The 20,032-nt window shown below is 46.3% G+C and overlaps 1 protein-coding gene and 1 pseudogene across 2 annotated transcripts in view; one reads left to right on the forward strand and one right to left on the reverse strand.

Moving 5' to 3' along the window:
• Window positions 1-1,095: 1,095 nt before the first annotated feature.
• On the forward strand, window positions 1,096-15,303 carry LOC133886337 (uncharacterized; annotated as a pseudogene).
• A 1,204-nt stretch (window positions 15,304-16,507) lies between these two features.
• LOC133887387 (protein ANTHESIS POMOTING FACTOR 1-like) overlaps window positions 16,508-20,032 on the reverse strand; it is a 4,344-nt gene continuing 819 nt past the window's right edge. Inside the window, exons 3-7 of one of the 2 annotated variants that reach the window (XM_062327322.1) lie at window positions 17,526-17,687; window positions 17,322-17,459; window positions 17,157-17,237; window positions 17,023-17,065; window positions 16,508-16,934 (exon numbers count right to left, since the gene is read on the reverse strand). In XM_062327322.1, the coding sequence (XP_062183306.1) occupies window positions 17,057-17,065; window positions 17,157-17,237; window positions 17,322-17,459; window positions 17,526-17,687 (390 nt within the window). In that variant the 3' untranslated portion in view covers window positions 16,508-16,934; window positions 17,023-17,056. The remainder of the gene's footprint in view (window positions 16,935-17,022; window positions 17,066-17,156; window positions 17,238-17,321; window positions 17,460-17,525; window positions 17,688-20,032) is intronic. The other variant, XM_062327323.1, reaches the window with a different exon arrangement.

Raw genomic sequence — 20,032 nt, forward strand, 5'->3', positions numbered from 1 at the left:
AAGAATTTTTAAGCATCGCTGAAAGCAATACATAGTCAAATGTATAGCATTTTTTTGTGATTTCTTACATATTTACTTTTTACTACCTACATAAACACTTTAGAATCATGCATATTTTCATAAGTAAGAATCATGCATACTTACTTTTTAGTATTAACCCCAACTTACAATTATGCATGCAAAATTATCGACTATAAGGAGGTTTGTGTTGCAGCACAAGTAACGTGTATCATTGGATGAAGTAATAATTTTAATTTGGAAAAGCAAATTCACATACAAATCAGCTTACATACTTTGTGTTTTCTTTCCACTAAGCAATCATGCAAACACATTCTGCATAAGGAAAATGCTGAAACATGCTTGTTTCATAAGCAACAACTCTGCACACTATTGTTTTTTACACTTTTTTTTGTCCTTTTTTACCTAGTTCCTCATAAACTTGTTCTTTTCAGATCATACATCAATAGGTGAGCAGACAGATATGCATGCAGTGGAGGAAGCAGAGATTAATAATGAGGTGACAGATCACATAAAATAGAGCTACAGTTTGATCAGATGTAGAGATCAAATGTGATCTTTTTCCAGATACATGCAAGTTATGCTACAATTTGATCATCCAAGCTAAATCTTCTTAGGAAGCAAACATGTAGAAGCTAATATAATTTTCTTGGTAAATTCATGCAAATTTGGTATCAGAGTCGTGTAAAGCTGTAAACATGTAGAATACAATTTGATCTTTTTTCTCATAGACACACTCTTGTAAAGCTAATCATAGAATCTCGAACGGATAGCCATAAAATCATACCTGAGTCTTAGACAATTTTTTACTGCTTCATATTGTGTTGTAATGGCGATCTTGCTTCTTTATGGAACACTAGTGGCGTGAGGGAGAAAGGGTAGGTTGGGTTCATGTGGCTAGCTGCACACACTCCCACACACCGAAGGGTAATTAGTTAAGAAAAACAAACCTCTAATTTAGTCTGTATGGGCGTGCTGATGGATGTGTGTTAGCACGGGCGTTTGCCTAGTCCAAAGACTTAATGATGTAATTGGACAGGCGAGTATATAAGCCTGACCTAAATGAGAAGAAAGCAAGACATTCTGGTATATTCTTCTGTTAGTATCTAGGGTTCTAGCACTGGCGATCCGGAAATCCCCAATTTGATCTCCCTCCCCACGCTCTTCTCGTCGCACCCACACAGATCGACCCGGTCGCCGTCTCGCTCACCGCTCCGCCTCTCGATCTTGTCCGTGACCTTGCAGCGATGTCATCCTCGAGGCTGCGCCCCGCCGTCTCCAACCCCGGCGCGCTGCCTCCCGACGCGCTGTTTGAGGTCCTCCTGCGCGTCCCCTCAAGGACCTCTGCCGCCTCCGCGCCGTATGCCGGTCCTGGCGCGCGCTCACCTCCGACCCGCAATTCGCCGCGGCGCACAAATCCCGGCACACGGAGCTTCTTTTCGTCGTCACCTTCCGCGACGGAGACGCCCGCGGCGTCTTCATCGTGGGGCGCGTGCTCAGGCGGATACGCATCACCTTTGATGGCATCAGGTTGCTCCCGGCGTGCCTCGACCGCGTCTGCGTCACCAGGGAGTGCAAACCCGCGCTGGGCGCCTGGGTGGTTAATCCGGCCACCGGCGCCGCTCTCGCGTTGCCCGGTCGCCGTCTGTCACCCAGTTGCAGTGACGACGATTGGGATTTTCTCGGCGATTGGGAGCGTGCCGTCATACGCAATTGGGCAACGGTGACATACTCTCTTGGGCAGGCAGGTTGCTTCCACAGGAGACTACAAGGTGCTCCGCATCCGGCATCCTGATGGCTCTCAACCTCTATGTGACATCATCACCCTTGAAGGGAGCAACGTTGGAAGGTGGAGGAGAAAACCTAAACCTCCCGGTGGACTTATGAGGAGCAGAGGGACTATAGAAAGTTTAGCACTAAATGGGGTCCATATATTTCTTATGTGATGCTGTGACCATGGAACTAGGCAGCATAGCTTCATTCAACCTCGAGACAGGGGAGTGGATGCCGACACTTCGAGGTCCACAGTCATTGCACAGCCTTGTCTTCCATTGCTATGGATGGATTCATCGCACCCTCTCATTAGCGAATTTAAATGGCTGCTTAGTTACAGTTGACAATGTTTGTAGTGTCTCCACCGACCTATGGTTTCTCATGGATTCTGAGAGAAGTCTCTGGGTTAAAAAGTACAAATTAACTGTTCAGCAGCGTTGTGATTATGTATATCCTTTGCTGAATGGGAGCGTCCTCTTTAAGCCAGGAGTCGGACTGCTACAAACTTATGATCCAGCAACTGGCACTTTAACCAGAATATCGGAGATGGGAATCGGAGATTCCGAATCCATTAGTGTTTACACAGGAAGCCTATTGATTTAGAGGGTAGCTTGTGCTGATGAGGTTTGTATGATATTTTACTCACTGCTGTTTATTTTATCTGGTATCTTGTTGGGGATCATCTCCTGCCATCTCCGTACCCGAAGACACCTGCGAAGTTAGTTGGAGGTGCTATGGGACAACTGCTGTGTTGGTTGCATCTTCCTATAACCGAATTAGCGTATGCGAAGACTGATCTGCCTCGACTGTCGGGCGAAGCCCCAATTCGCGTCCCGCACCCTTCGCTCCGTGCAAAGACAAGACCAGGCCTTCGCTAGGAGGCGGCGAAGGCAGCTCGTCAAGAGGTCGGACGGAGAGGGCTTCGATATCCTTCGGTTGGGAGACCAGCTGGACAGTGGGCCCAATTGTCATGGGCACGGTTGTAATTATAGGATCATGCTCATTTGTACTATATTACCCCCGGATATTCCGGGAATGTAGCAGGTTAGGGGGTAATATGTGTAAACCGGGTCCGTGATCGTCAGGTACGGGCTATAAATAGAGCCATAGTGTAAACATGAAAGGTAATCGAGACTGTTCTACTTCCAGTACACGTAACCATAAGGGACCTTCGCCGATTCCACCCCCGAAGGCTCATCTTGTCTGGGACTTCGATCACAACAGTTGGCGCTGTCGGTGTATCAGGAACCGGGGGTCCCTGAGTCCCGAGGCCGGGCCGGCCATCCGCCACGTATCGCCATCCAGCGAGGTCTCTCCCGCGGGGTAAGGAGAGTTCGAGTCCCGGGAGAAGGTGCTCGGGGCCACAGTCATTGGTTCCTGAGCACCCCAGTTCCCCGATGATCCGCGGAGTCTAAGTACCGGGAAGAAAAGTGCTCGGGCCGGTGCCAGGTCATCCCCGAGCACCCTAGTTCCCCGATGACCAGAAGAACTAAAGTGCTCGGGAGAGAATGCTCGGGGCTGCACGTGGCGGCCCCCGAGCGTTCGGTTCCCCAAAGGATTGGGCAAGAGTGCTTGGGAGAGAGTGCTCGGGGAGGTGAACAGTACCCCCGAGCACTCGGTTCCCAGACGACCCAGAAAGGCCCCCGAGGGGCTCACCGATGAGGTGTCCGTCAGTCAGAGGCCGAAGCCGCATTTAATGAGCGTGCGTGGTCTGACACATCCAACTGCTCCCGCCGCAGCGTCAGTCCCTGCCATGCTTTGGCAGGGGGGCGTGGGGCTATTAATTGCACTGGTCCCATCCCGTATCGCCGTTTTCATCGCGAGGATTGCGTTCCGTCTGCCGCCCTGCTGTGGCAGAGGAACAAGACAGGGCAGGCACGCCGAGTTGCTTTGCGGCTGCCCGGTGGGCCCCCCTCCATGGCGCCCGTTGCCAGGGCGTCCACAGTGACAGGTGACCGGGCGGGCGGCGTTTTTTCCACCCTCCGGTCACTTTGCCCAGAGAAATGATGACGCATTTCCCAGTGATGGCGTCTTGGAACTTGTGCCCCCCTCCTTCCCGTTCGGGGCATGGCATAGCCGGCAAGTGCTTAAAAGAGCCGGCAACACAGAAGCAAGAGAAGAGAGCTCTGGGCTGAACACGAGTTGACTCACGAAGAAGACGAAACCCCACAACGAACCAAGCCAATGGACGGAGACATTGTGAGCAAGCTTGAGCATAGCTCCAGCCGAAGAACAAGGGGCCTCAAGCTCTTAGTTAGATCATATTTCTTGTAACCAGCTACATCGTTGAGGGATCTCCCTCAGCACAGTTATTGCATCCATATAGGAGTAGGGTATTACGCCCCCGTGCGGCCCGAACCTGTCTAAACTCCGGTGCATTTACTTCTTTCTGCACTAGGTCGTCCCCCACCACCGGCCGTTGCATTTACTCTCATTCATTTCTCCGACGAACTTATTCAGGATCATCCCCCCGACCAAATCTCTAAAAAGGGGTCTCTCGGGATCCATGCGACAGGAGCTAATCCTCTGATAGGCGCCATCCACGGGATCGAACACACGAAGGCATGCCACCCAAAAAGAAAGCGAAGCCACCTGGAGGAGCGGAGGCGCTACTAGAACTCCCAGCCACAGTCGGACCTTCGGCCGATAGAACCACTCCGGCGGTACCAGAATCAGGAAATGCCTCAGCCAGGGGGGGGGGGGCTTCGGCCGCACAAGACCAGCATTGCGAAGTTGACACAGCGCCACAACAAACTGCCGATGGTCGACATGACGACAAACTACGGATGGACGCGGAGCAAATGCCGATCATGGAGCCAATAGATCGCATTCGCTTCGATGTTCCGGAAAAAGAAGGCGAAAGAGGGCGAAGCGAAGAATGGGAGGAACTAGGCGACTTCGCCGAGTTGGAACAAGATGAAGAAACAAACGAAGAACGAAATGCTAGGCTAGAAGCTGAGGAGTTGGAAAGACAGATTGCGCACAAAAAGCGCATGTTGGATGGCCTAGCAACGACCCGGAAAGCTGCGGAGTACCGCCGGTGGGCGGAAGAAGCAAGAAAAATGTTGAAAAGGATCCAGGAGGAAATCGATATACTCCAAACAGAAGGCATGTCTCGCCGGCCGACACCACCGAGAGATTTCATACGAGCCTCGCAAGAAGTTCGGCGAAGATCTTCCACGGGAGATCCTGAGTCACCCCTAGCAATGGACCTACAAAATCAGCCATGGCCGATAGGATTCAAAATGCCCAGAGTGGTTATGTTCGATGGAGAATCGGATCCGAGAGAATTTGTCATGAGCTTCGAGGCAGCCGTGGAGTCAGCTGGCGGAGACGGTGTAACCTTGGCGAAGGCTTTTGTATTGGCAATCAAGGGAATAGCAAGGTCGTGGTACTCCGCTCTGCCCCCGGGATCCATATATTCATGGCAACAGCTGCGCACTGCCCTATACAGCAACTTCCAAGGGAACCAGGCGGATAACATCACCGCAACCGACCTCTTCGCGCTGAAGCAACAACCGACAGAAACTTTACAAAGCTATATGCGCCGATTCGTACACATACAATGTCAGGCGAAGGGATTGAGCGAAGATACCATCATCGATGCTGCAATACAGGGCATCAGAGGGGGCCTTTTGGTAGGGAAGCTCACTAGAAAAAGACCCACAAGCCTCCAAGAGCTACTAAACAAGATGGAAGAATACTCAAGATCTGAACTAGATCATCTACGAAGGAAAAACGAGTTTACGGCCTCAAGAGCAAAGCATGCACCACATAAGGAGGCAGTTGGTGGCAATCCGAGAGATAGACCTCAACGTCCAAGAAAATCTGAAGGTCCTGATTATCCATGCCAAAAAGAAATCAACCAGATCAACCCCGGCCCGCCTGAAGCAGTCCAAAGCTCGTGCGAAGCCTACAACTCGTCCAATAGAGGAGGCCGGGCGGGAAGGGGAAGAGGCCGCGGAGGTAGAGGAGGACGACCTTCGCATGACCCAGCAACCTTTTACTGTGAGCTGCACGGCGAAGGAGTAGGCCACCGGACTAAACATTGTCCACAAGTCGTGCATGAAAGAAAGTATAGCGAAGCAGTCAATAGATAACGGACGGGCGGTTCACCACGCAACAAGCTTCGCAAGAGGCAAAGGGTGGCAGAACCACAATCAAAACATGATGTTTCCGAACCAATGGCATCAAATTCCAGCACCACAATTTGCACCCGCACCTCCAGTCCAATTTGATCAAACTAGGCAACTGAACATTCGGGGTGATCTACCCCCGCCTCCGCCAAGACCAGCAATCGAGGCACCACCAGAAAGTAGCAAATCAGTTAATACCATAAACAATGGGTACAATGTGGTGCTGGCTATTTCAGGGGCTATCCAACCAGCAAACAGAATCCAAGAGACAGCGAAAAGAATACGTACGAAGGGTTAACCACGTCGGAGTGGGACCAACGTGCATCAATTCAAGATGGTCTAACATTCCCATTACATTCTCGCAAGAGGATATGAGGGTATTAGATTATCCGCACACAGATGCCCTAGTCATTACTGTGAACATCTCGGGAAACGAAGTACACATGATATTGATCGATGGAGGAAGTTCTGCAGACATTATCTTCGCTGATGCCTTCGATAAGATGGGGCTGCGAAGAGATGACTTGAAACAAGCTGGGTCGCCGTTGCTGGGCTTCGGCGGAAACGCAATCAACGCCTTGGGAAAATTAACAATCCCAGTGTCATTCGGCGAACAGATGAATTTCCGCACAGAGGAAATTACCTTCGATGTGGTGGACATTAATTACCCATACAATGCGATATTTGGGAGGGGGTTCCTCAATAAATTCGGAGCAATACCGCACCACGCTTATTTGTGCATGAAGATGCCTGGCCCAGAAGGAGTCATAAAGGTGTTGGGCGATCAGCGAGTTGCTAGGCGAATCGAAGTAGGCATAGCCCCAGGAAGAAGAAATGTCCACAACATCGAAGACCCTTCGACGGGTGCTGAAGCAGGGCAAAGCAGGAAAACCATAGAGAAATGTGCGAAGGCTGCACCACAAGGACCTACAAGAATAGTGCTGCTAAATCATGAAGAAGATAAGAAGATTACAATAGGGGCAGAGGCCCCGGCAGAAGATCAGCAACAACTTGTCATGTTCCTTTGTAGAAACAGCGACGTCTGCGCGTGGTCCCCTAGGGACCTGCAAGGAGTGAGTCGAAGCATCATTCAACACAAGCTAAATGTGGACCCCAAAGCGAAGCCAAGGAAACAGAAGCTTAGAAAGGCTTCGGCGGAAAGAGAAGAAGCAGTAAAGGTCGAAGTAGAAAAATTGCTCGATGCCGGAGTAATACGCGAAGTTATACACTCGGAATGGCTGGCCAACCCAGTATTAGTAAGAAAAAGCAATGGAAAGTGGAGAATGTGCATCGATTTCACAGATTTAAACAAAGCTTGCCCCAAAGATGACTTTCCATTGCCTAGAATTGACCAGCTTATAGACTCCGCAGCCGGCTGCGAGATGTTAAGCTTCCTCGATGCCTATGCTGGGTACCATCAAATATGGATGGCAAAGGAAGACGAAGAAAAAATGAGTTTCAGAACCTCCTTCGGAACATACTGTTTTGTAAGAATGCCTTTTGGACTCCGCAATGCTGGAGCAACCTTTACAAGATTGGTACAAGCCACATTAAAGCCGCAGCTGGGGCAAAATGTATCGGCCTATGTTGATGACATAGTAGTAAAAAGTACCAGGAAAAGCCAACACATCTAAGACCTCCGGGAAACATTCGATAATCTGCGAAGAGCAGGTTTAAAATTAAACCCGGAGAAATGCGTCTTCGGAGTGCAATCCGGAAGACTCCTGGGGTTTCTAGTGTCGAAGTGAGGAATCGAAGCGGATCCTTAGAAGATACAAGCACTTTTGGATATGAAACCGCCACATAACAGAAAGCAAGCCCAACGCTTGACAGGAAGACTAGCAGCATTGAACAGGTTCATTGCGAAGTCCGCCGAGCGAAGTCTACCACTCTTCAAGGTGTTAAGAAGTTATGAACCTTTCAAATGGGGTGCCAAGCAACATGCTTCTTTCGATGAGTTAAAAGTATACTTGACGAAGCTTACAGCATTGACCAGCCCAGATCCGGGCACAGATTTGCTGTTATACATAGCAGCTTCCCCATCAGCAGTCAGCGCTGTTCTTGTGCAGGAAAAAACTGAAGATACCAGGCTGCTGCAAGCACCAGTGTATTATGTATCCGAAGTACTAGCAGGCTCGAAGAAGTCATACACAGAGTTGGAAAAAGTGGCGTTTGCACTGGTAATGGCATCCCGCAAGCTTCTCCACTATTTTACTTCTCACAAGATTACAGTGCCAACTTCCCTACCCCTTCGTGAGATGTTCCAAAACAAAGAAGCCATCGGAAGAATAGTGAAGTGGGCAATGGAGATAGCTCCATTCATGATTGTCTTCGTGGCACGAACATCATTAAAATCGCAAGTGCTGACAGATTTTGTGGCAGAATGGACACCTTCATCTGAGGCTTCGGATGACGAAGCAGCAGAACCAATCTGGACCGCGTACTACGACGGAGCCTGGGGAGCTGCAGGAGCAGGAGTCTCGGCAGTAATATTTTCACCGTCGGGGGCGAAGCTGCGATACGCCGCCAGGTTGGAGTTCCGATCCACAAATAATACGACGGAATACAAAGCTGTACTCCTGGCACTTCGCAAGGCGAAGGCTTTGGGAGCTCAGAGAATACTTGTCAAAACAGACTCGAAGGTTGTAGCAAGCCAGATTGAAAAAACATTCCAGGCAAAGGAACCAGAGCTGATCAAGTACAGAGCAGCAGTGCGAAGGATGGAAAAATACTTCGTCGGATTCACGGTGAAAAGTGTATAAAGGAATGATAACAATGAAGTAGATGAGCTAGCAAAAGCGGCTTCGCAGAACATGCCCATGCCTCTAGATGTCTTCTATCAGAAACTAAGTGAACCGGCCCGCGATGACAGGTCCAGCCAAACACGATTGGTCGCATCAGTTGAGAGCGAAGACTGGCGTTTCCCGATAATGGCATATCTGCGGGGTCGAAGGGATATCGAAGATCAGGTCGAAGAAAAGCGCATGGCTCAGAGGGTAAGAAATTATAAAGTTATAGACGAAGATCTGTACAAAGCAGGAGTCTGCGCGCTATTTTTGCGATGCATATCTCAGAAAGAAGGCCAACAACTGTTGAGTGAAATTCACAGCGGGTTGTGCGGCTCACAAGAGCTTTGGTAGGAAAAGCTTACAGACAGGGCTTTTATTGGCCAACGGCTGTAAGTGATGCAGACCAACTGGTAAGAAGTTGCCAACAATGCCAATTCTGGGCAAAGGGATCAAACAGACCGACAACGAAGACACAACTTATTCCGCCGATCTGGCCATTGCGGTGATGGGGAATCGACATTGTCGGGCAGCTGCCGCCAGCCCCAGGAAATTTGCGCTATGCCGTGGTGGCGGTAGAGTACTTTTCAAAATGGGTAGAAGCAATGCCACTCGTGAGCATAACGTCAAAAAACATACAAAAATTCCTATGGCAGAATATTGTGTGCCGCTTCGGGGTTCCGAGCGAAGTAACCGTGGACAACGGTACTCAGTTCAATAGCGCGGGATTTAGAGAATTCTGTAATGGACTGGGCATAAAATTAATGTTTGCATCAGTTTACCACCCACAATCTAATGGCGCAGTTGAAAGAGCAAATGGCATCATCTTCGCAAGGGTTGCGAAGCGTCTTCAAGGATTGCCAAAAGGAAAATGGGTCGAAGAATTGCCCAAGGTGTTATGGTCAGTAAGAACAATGGTTGCAAGACCAACAAGATACACGCCGTTTCGCCTACTGTTTGGCGAAGAGGCCATGACTCCAGAGGAATGCAAAGCGAAATCATTCAGGGTCGGGAATGAACCAGAACAATGCGATGAATTTTCATCGAAGGATGCCCTCGAAGAAGTAAGATTGCAAGCCGCAAAAAACCTGGCCATTTACCAAAAAGAGACAAGAAAATGGAGAGATAAGAATGTATCCGAAAAGACCTTCGCACCAGGAGACTTGGTGTTACAAAGATTTGGTACAACAGCTTCGTTTGGCAAACTTCAGAGTAAATGGGATGGCCCCTTCATAGTTAAAAGATCTCTGAGACCCGGTTCTTATCATCTAGCCAATATGGAAGGTGAAGAGCTTCCACACACTTGGAATGCAGAGAACCTTCGCAAGTTCTACGCCTAAAGATCGGCAGCAAGAGTCCGAGACTCCAATGTAATTTTTAATTTTCGTAATAGTTCTTGTAATCGCCTTGTAAGGGTACTGCACTCTTTTCCTCACAGGGGGACCCCTTCGCTAGGGGGTGAGGTTTTTAATGAGGCAGAAACCCATATGAACAATGATAGTGGCCCCCAAAAAATATTGGTTGTCTTGAGTAGTACTACTTTTTGTCGAAGTGCGCCACACTAGGAGATTGGCGCACCAATCGACGACCAGAACAAGGTGCGAAGTGTAGGCAAGCAAGCGTACACTTATGACCTTCGCGGAATTATAAAAACCGCCAGTGAAGGACAGGGGGCTAGCACTGCCTGCCCAAATATCAACCGTCAAACAAATTGAAGCCAAAAAACTTCAAAAGCTAAACGTCAGAGGCCAAGACTGCTTGTCCACCCCAAATAGGCCGAAGTTACCTACGAGTAAAAGTCGGGGGGGGGGGGGGGGGGGGGGGGACGGCGCTTCGCAAAGATAACACTGACCAAGAGAAAAATATCAGCCCAATAGAATCGCAGGAAACTGCAGCGAAAATCGGGGGATGGCCTTCGTCAAGAAAGTCTAACCCGGAGAATTCAACTTACGTCCAGGGCACATCGAACCAAAAAATAATAATAATAAAATAAAATAAAAAACACTTCGCACACCATGCCGGTAAGGGTGTACCAAAAGAGCAAATCACAACACAAACCTAGTTTATTCCGCATCCAAATCAACCTCTGGATCAACAAAATCCTTATACAAACGACTAAAATAAAATTGATACTCGATGCCTTCGCTGGCATGGAAACGCGACGATGGGGCCGAAGTGGCCCCAACTTGATTACAATACGACGTCGACATAGGAGTTTCGCCATCACTACCACTTCGCCTAGCTACTTGCGAAGAGGGACCACGCCGATAGCACAATTGGGGTCTGTGTGAAAACGGCTCCTCGTCTTGAGGTTTAATCTTCGGCTCAACGAGCACCGATGTGCCGTCAATGTCCCCTCTCGCCGCACGGCGCAGAATTCGTTCAGCTCGTCGACTAACTACCGTCGAAGGACAAATAGATTTCCAAAACGCCTTCGTTCTAGCATTCATATCGTCATACGATCTACACTTCGCGTGCCAATACCGCTCCAAGTCGATATTAGCATGACGTCGGTGAAATGATTCCCAGCAGGACCAGGAAACATAAAAATTATCCCTCATCATAGTCAAAGGCACAGCTTCTTCGGCTACCTGCGCAGTGTCCGAAGCAAGGACCTGCGCAGGGAGCGCAAAAAGGTCAATAACACTTCGATATGAATATATAATGTATTACACAGCCAGTGTGTCACATCACTAATTACAAAAACAAAAGCATAAACACGACCCTTCGCGCCAATTCATCCCACCTTCCCAGTATCTTCGGCAGCCATATTAGTTGGTTTCGACGAGGTGTCATCCCTCGCCTTGGCCTAAAAAATTTCAACAACAATAAATACATTATTGCCACATACAACCACTTTCATAACCTTCGACAAGAGAAAACATAAGTTTGGTATCTGTACACTCTGTCGGATCAATTCGGCCTCTCGAAGAGTGAGCTCGCGGCCATGCTTGCACCAATAATTGGTGGTGAATGAACGAGCAGTGCTGTTCGACGCTTTGGTAACAGCGCCTTTTTGGTACGGCCCATTTTTGGCGATCGCTCCGAAAGCTTCCTTTTCGTCGAAGGGCAAGCGGCGGGTTCTTCGCTCGCTTCCACTGCTGGGAAGCCTCCCACATTGCTTTGCAGGACAACGGAAATCTTTGGCCGCTCATCATACGACACACCACGATAGTCGAAGATTATGTTCAACCTATGGTTAAGTCCCTGGTCCGCGCACAGCTGCGCTTCGCCGGGAGTAACCTTGCCAACTAGCATCACAACCTTCGCCTCTACTTCGGCTACTGATAAATCTACAAAAAATAAAATAAAAATTAATTAACAACTGTTAGACGAGAAGATTTAAATTAAGTAACAGTACACAATTGAGAGGGTACCTCCGAAGCCTTCTACAGTAGGATGAGGACGGCAGAGCCCCTCGGGCCCTTTCTCCCCAAAGGCCGGAATACTCCAGCCACGGCTAAGTGGCCAAACCCCGGCCGCCAATAACTCCTCAAGCAAATCACGAGTTGATAGATGCTTCGCGCACCGGGCGAAGTCTTCAAGCGCCGTTTGCTGCAATGGTTTCAACCGCACATCTGGTGCACGGTTTCCCTTGACCCCTTCGCATTTCGAAACAAGGTAATCTTCGGCTTCAACCTTGTGGTAAAACCACCATTGAGTCCAGTCGCTAGGCCACTTGTTCTTGTATACAACTACGGGAGTAGACAGGCCGGCGCGATAGGTGAAGTTTAGACAACCGTAGTGTGCTTCGCTCTATACTCCGCGGACAAAAACCGGTTTTGGTTGATGGTGCAGACGGTGCGCGGCGGAGAAGGCCCTTGCGGAAGCCTTAACCCCCTCCGATCGAGCGGCCCAGGCAAAAAGACTCATCCTGACTATGGCGTTAGGCGTCAACTGATGCAAATATACTTCGAAGAGCTTTAACACCTTGATTACCATCTCGTCACAGGGAAGCCGAAGGCTAGCCCTAAAGTAATGCACAAACACGACGGCTTCGTCGTCAGCGGGCTCCGGTGTCTCCTGCTTCCCGGGAAGCCGGACCTTCGATACATCACTAATCAGCCCTTCCCTGACAAGGCCGGCTAAAACTTCGCCATCTACCTTGGACTGTCCAATCCAGTAAGTCTTCGGACGCGACGACCTGTGTTTCGGAGCCATCTAGTTCAAGGAAATCCTCTCGCAGCGCGAAGACAATCGGGGGCTAATTCTAAGGCGTCCGAAGGACTGAAACTTACTTCGTACGAGAGCAACAACTTTAAGCGAGGGCACGGTAAATTTTTTTTTTGACAGCTTCTGATATTTATAGGGGGAATCGGGCACGGTTAACACTACCAGCATCGAAAATTGAACTACCGCGCTCAGATAACTACCATGAACATTAAATGCAGGTAGTTACACATATCGTTCCGACACTGAAAAAAATATAAAAAAAACAATAAATAATAATAATAATAATAATAATAATAATAATAATAATAATAATATAATATATATACATATAACAGCGTGCATTGGATCCAACTAACTTCGGCAGGCCGAAGGGGGACGGCGCTTAGATATCTCGAAGGCTACAGGCTCGGCCTATCGAAGATAAACCTTGCCAGTAGCGGGCTACTGTTGGGGATTATCTCCTGCCATCCCCGTACTCGAAGACACCTGCGAAGTTAGTTGGAGGTGCTGCGGGACAACTGCTGTGTTGGTTGCATCTTCCTCTAACCGAATTGGCGTATGCGAAGACTGATCTGCCTTGACTGTCGGGCGAAGCCCCAATTCGCGTCCCGCGCCCTTCGCTCCGTGCGAAGACAAGACCAGGCCTTCGCTAGGAGGCGGCGAAGGCAGCTCGTCAAGAGGTCGGACGGAGAGGGCTTCGATATTCTTCGGTTGGGAGACCAGCTGGACAGTGGACCCAATTGTCATGGGCACGGTTGTAATTATGGGATCATGCTCATTTGTACTATATTACCCCCGGATATTCCGGGAATGTAGCAGGTTAGGGGGTAATATGTGTAAACCGGGTCCGTGATCGCCGGGTACAGGCTATAAATAGAGCCACAGTGTAAACATGAAAGGTAATCGAGACTGTTCTACTTCCAGTACACGTCACCATAAGGGACCTTCGCCGATTCCACCCCCGAAGGCCCATCTTGTCTGGGACTTCGATCCCAACATATCTGCAAGACATTTTGTGACCCAACATTGTGGTGCATGCTCCAGTGATAACTTACATTTACTTGAAATAGATTATCTTAGTCTCTTATGTAGTAATCTAAGAAGTTTTTTTTGGCAGATTCGTGTTTCATTGGATATGATAAAAGATCTAGCCTTTTGTTTTCTTTTCTTATGTGGTTTAGTTAGTGAGTTTCTTAAAGAATGTAGTCTTCTGTATTATTTATTAGTACTTAAATATAAGACTACAGATATAGTGTTTCAATTTTCAAATAACAAACTCAACACCTGGTGCAACATCTGAGTACAATGCAGTTTGCAAATTGCTACAAAAATATGCCTACATGAATGAAAAGTTTCTCTCTTATAATATAATATAATTAGTCTTACTAAGCAGCATTTTTTACGACACCAATCAGGAGGGTTGGGTTAGAAAGGCTTCTTGTGTACAGATTTTTCCAGTGATCTGCATCCCTGAATACCCATATTGGTTTCTGTAAAATTTCAGATGGGTCTTTTATCCAAGAATTAGTATCAGATAAATCCTCTTGTATTCTATGTTATGAGGTTCATTTAGTGAGTTAAACAATGTAGTCTTCTGTTTTGTTTGTTAGTTCTTAAATGCGGAACTACAAATATAGTGTTCAGGTTTCAAATAACCAAATTCAACACCTGGTGTGATATCTGAATAAAGTGTAGGTTGCTACAAAAATACGAGTACATTGTACATAGATGAGGAGTTTTATCTGCTAGAGAAAGATGTGAATACAAATCAGTCTACTAAGCAGAATTCTTTAGGACACCAGTCAGAACCTTGAGCTAAAAAGGCTTGTTATTTACATCTCTTTACAGTGATCTGCATTCCCGAATACCCATATTAGTTTCTTTAAAATTTTAGACAGGTCTTTTCCCATGAAATGTTAATTGAAGTTGAATCTGTTTCTGGAACTGTGGTCAGTGTGCAGTTCCTTTCTGTATTATTTGAGGAAATGATAGTTCTATGAGTTTAATTAGGGTCTAGGCTTGTGATCCTGGAACTAACACTTCAAGATATGTCTAGATATGATCCTGGAACTCACACTTCATGTACAGTGGCGAAGCTCGGAAGAGAATAAAGGGGGCCAATTTGAGATATAAGTTAATGTGACATTTGTATATAAGTTAATGTGATATTGGTATTTTAGTTGAGCCTTCTGCAGCCTGGTCCTTCTGTCACTGCACTGTCCAGTTTTTACTACTCGTACTCCGCTTCTAATTTGTCAGCGTTTTTCATTGTTGCAGCTTCAATCGAACACGCAAGGGAGGGCATTAAGCAACTATGCTGCACCGAAGGAGCACTGAAGCAGGCTTAAAACTCGACCCTGAAGGCTATTTTGGTTGTTGAGTAATGTAGAACCTTGCCTTTCTGAAGGTTGAATGTCTGCACTTATACGGTGCTTCATTTGAACGTATTCAGTACTGAAGTAACGCAGCTAATGTGGAGGCCTGTTTGGTTGGCTATGGTTTTAAATCTTTTTCGGCACTTCTTATAAGCTATGTGCGTTGGTTTCTAAGTTTCTTAGTGCATGATGGACAACTGAGTGACTGACAGGTTATGAACCCTTGCCACTAATTTGATGGTTAGCGTTTGAGGGTGTATCGTTTTAAGGTGATTTACAATTCGTAATTCTACAAGTCACCTATCTCTAGTCACACCCCTTTTCTAAAACCTAAGATCTCTCCATGTTTTGCAAAGTCTAAGTGAACTTAAATCTAGTGATACTATACCGTTTTGGTTACTAGGTGAGCTGATTGTGATTTTTCTTGGAAATGTAGTTCTTTAATCCAATAAATATTATAGTTAGCTTCTATAAAAATGGTAACTAAACCTAAAAGTGGGATTAACGGCCAGTTACAGTTTTCTGAACGGATGCCTTTTCAAATGGTAACTACATGTTCGATTTACGGTTACTTCATCAAAGATCATATGGTTTGTAGTTTCTCAAGGTTAAATCTGACGGCTACCACTTTCGTGCATCCGTGGTATCACCGGATGGTTTCGTTTGTAGGCAATGATATAGGATAGAGAGGTTTTCCTTTTTTGTGTAGAGCATCATATCGCTCAGGATGCTAATCCTGTAACTCATTAACAAAGCTCTCTTTTCAGTTGCATAAAGAAAAACATTGGTTTTGAAAATAAACTAGATGGCCAAATATCCCTAATTGAATATGCAAAGGAGGGTAACAAGAAACTATGCACCAAAGGAACAAGCTCATAAGTCAACACTCTGAAGGTTGCTTTGGTTGTCGAGTTGACCATTAAGAAATTTAGAACATTGCCTCTCTGAAGGTTGGAAGCACGCTTGATCCGGTGCTTCATTTCAACATATTTTTTTACTTTTAGTACTGAAGTCTACATAACTAATGCGGAGGCTTATTCTGTTCACTATGCTTTTGAATCCTTTTCGGCACTTATTACAAACTATGTGAATTAGTTTTTTATATCGATAATGCATCAGAACTGACTATGCATTTCCACAACCTGTTTATGTTGGCGTACATACCTGTCAAGTACTTATTACAAGCAGTTGTTTGTGGTTGTCTGGATGGTACCATGAGATGGCGTGCTATATCAGCACTAAAACAAGATAAAGCACTAAATTCTCATAAAAATGGAGCGAACACTTTCAACATCTTATCTGTCTGATCAACAGGTATGACGATTGTGCACCATAAGAGCAAAAGTACTGTAATCAAGAACCCAAGGATACATCGGAATCTATAGAGTACGACTCATTCGAACAAATACTTGGCTATAGTTTTGTTGTTCCTTATTCGCAGCTGATGGCGTCAGAGGCCAGTCATACGGCACAACTTTATGAATTTTGCTTCACATAGCAGTCAAAGCATCATCTCATATCATTTGCATTTACTTAGTAACGGCAAAGGATCCCAGCTTGGATAGATCTGGAACCCAGCAGGACAGCTCTGAAGATCCTGTCAAGAACATCAAGGATCCTGGAGCCCACCTTACTAGTGGCGGTTCATTATCTATGCTTCCCCGGTGCGCAACCTGCATGTCCAACCATGATATCATACATCAATCAAACAGCCACAACATATAAGTAATTTCAATATCAACATAACAGATTCGTCCATACCTTTCCACTCCTATTCCAGGCATAAACACTACCGTCACCAGAGCCCACAAGGGAAAAAAAACATAATAATAGCTAAGTAAAAGAGATTGGCAATTATTGTAAAGGGCGATAAGCTGATAAGGAAAGGTTTCTGACCAGATATAGTTTCCGTCAGGGCTAAATGTTGCCTCCAGTGTTGAATTGGTTATCACTGGCTTAACATTGTACGTTGCTATCTGAAAAAATAAGTCATAAGAACAGCATTTTAACAGTCTTCTAGTCTACATAAATAAATTACAGTAAGTAATTTACATGCTTACATTGTTGCCATGAAATGAATCTAGCACATGAACACGGCCAGCTTTGGTGGTTAACAGAAGCCGTCTGCCATCACTGCTGAACTTTATGACATGGACTTCTGAATCATCATTACCAACAGAGAAGATATCAAAAGGCCCCTGTGGATGTAAGGAGTGAGACAGGTTGGACATCAAAGGCCAAAAAACACATTCAATCACAATTACCATTTCAAATTTTCGCGCATCAAACATCCCGTACGTGACCACCATATGCAACTGCAAAAACCAAATCCTGATCATCGTACGAAACTGCAGGCCTCCCTTGCAATGTGAGCCTTGAAAAATACACGAGATGGTTTCGCTAGTCACCAACGCTCTATATTTCAACTGAAATGCTAGCAGATGCTCAAGTCAATACTCCCTCATGATCCAAAACGTAAGTCGTTTAGGATTTATTGATGGTCAAATTTGAAAAGGTTAAACCAGCAAAAATCTTAAAGCAACTTACATTTGGATTGGAGGGAGTAGATGTGAAGGATTTCAGATAACTAAAATGACCATGCCCAAGACACCTTTTAAATTTTACATGAATGTCATGAATCCAATATCCATCATCCCAGAAATAACACAAAATACAGGAAGTAGGCAACTGCAAGGGTTTAAATGATTCAGTTGCAACAACCTTAAAGTTTGGGTTCCAAGTGATTTAAGAAGTTGGTTTAAAATAGAGTAATAAAAGAATAGAAATCGGAAATAGCTTTCTTCATCTAAAACTGCAGTTTATTAAGTTGGCATGAACTAGTGGTGAAGCAGAAACTAGAGTTTATCGCGTGTAACACCCTAGGACCCACAAATGCCCCGAGATGCTACTAAACTGCTCTACAAGCATGTTGAACTATGAAAAAATTTGAACAACACCTCCTTTGTAATAGGAGGCAATGCGGAAGCAACAGCGTATGGATATAGATACGCATGAAAACAGTACAACCACAAGCTTAGTATGGAATGGGTCTAGTTGAGTAATTCGCTATTCCCTCAGCATGGTGAAGATCATTTGCTGGTACGGGGATAGAAGGGTGTACGTTCTGGAACTGCAAGACGCAAGAGGGGGCTTCTAGAGTGGAACTTTAGCGGGGCGACACGTGCTAAGAGAGACGTTGGAAATGCTTTGCAATGGGTTCTTAGCACACCTTGGAAGTGTGTAAGAGTCATCCGTCGGCCAACGAGTACTCTGCAAAATAGGAAGACACGTCTTGTGGGTAAAGTGTATGATCTCTACAGAGTGAAAATTGATATATCAACCGTGCTCACGGTTTTGAACGGCATGGACTCCTCACATGATTAATCAGGTGTTTTCCGGGTTGGTTTTACGTTGGATCTAGTGGATCACAGTGTTGTGAACTATGATTCGAGTTAGCTTTGTTTAGAGGTGGTTGGAACCTTGTCTCAAGTCTTAAAGAATCATTTCACACAGTAAATAGGATGCTTTTGTAAAAGTTTGACTACAAAATGACATTTATGTAAATAAGCCCCTGAGTTAAGCCTATCTTGACTTTTCGCCCTCATGTCATATTTCTCACACTTGCTGAGTATTCTATATACTCACGCTTGCTCTCCTCATAATCATATTGCTGCTCGGAAGGCAAAGACTATGAGGGTTTCCCGGAAGATGGAGCTGAGTTCTAGGCGGACGACTTTTCAGTCGATTGCCTGTGGAGTTGGGCGCTGTGCTGAGTTTATTTCCATTGCTTTGTTTTTTTTCTTTTAGACCCTTGGGTTGTTGTTGTAATAATCAATCGGCTAGCAAGGATTTAGCCTTGAGGACTGAAGAAGAAGAACCTAATCAGACTATGGATGGATGGATTCGGATTGGTGGCAGCACACGAATCCGCAACAAACTGAGTGGGAATCTAACCCTAAGAACAAAAGAATCCATCCAATTAAAGGAAGGAGTGCTAACCAGCAGAAGGAACCAACCAATCCATGCCCAGATGGATGGATGGATGGATCGATCTCCGCTCCGCTAGGCCAAGGGGGGAGCAACGCTGTGACAGGCGGGGCAGTGGCAGAGTGAGGTTCGGCGTGAAGAGAGAGGGAGGGATAGACTGACCGGCATTTGTGCTCGACTACGTCGCTATGGGAATCTTGGGTGCTGTTTGGTTTGGAGCTCTGTGCGTCTTACCAAGTTTGGTAATATCAAAGAAATTCGACTAGCGTTTGGATTGTTGCCAAAATTGGCATGCCCTAAAAGTGTTGGCTATGCCAATGCCCACCGGTTCATTTTCAAAGGGAAACCATTTCCTTGTTGAAATCGTGCTGTCCTGGTGAGGTGGCGACACCTGATAAGAATTTGAGAATTGGAGGGAAATGAAGCGTCTTCTGTTCTGTTCTGTTCAATCTTTTCTGCTGTATATGTCCCCACCACCCTCTGGTCACTAGGCCGTCGAGAAAGGCAAGGAGTAACGGCTTGTACACACACTGCATTTTGAATGTCATATAGGCGGATTGATTCATCGTCTCTGGCTGTCACGAGATAGTTCGCAGCCTTGTTGTGAAAGCCCATAGAACTATTTTTTCCATACAATTATGGTATCAAATTCCTGCTACTGATAGACATATCTCCTCTTGCCCAACGGCATGTTCATAGTTAGTTCAAAACCACCTGCCCATGTACTAGCATATATTGTTCAAGAACATGATCTCCAACACCACTAGGCCACCACATTGTGCAA

This window comes from Phragmites australis, chromosome 12 (genome assembly GCF_958298935.1).
Source record: "Phragmites australis chromosome 12, lpPhrAust1.1, whole genome shotgun sequence".
Lineage (NCBI taxonomy): Eukaryota > Viridiplantae > Streptophyta > Magnoliopsida > Poales > Poaceae > Phragmites > Phragmites australis.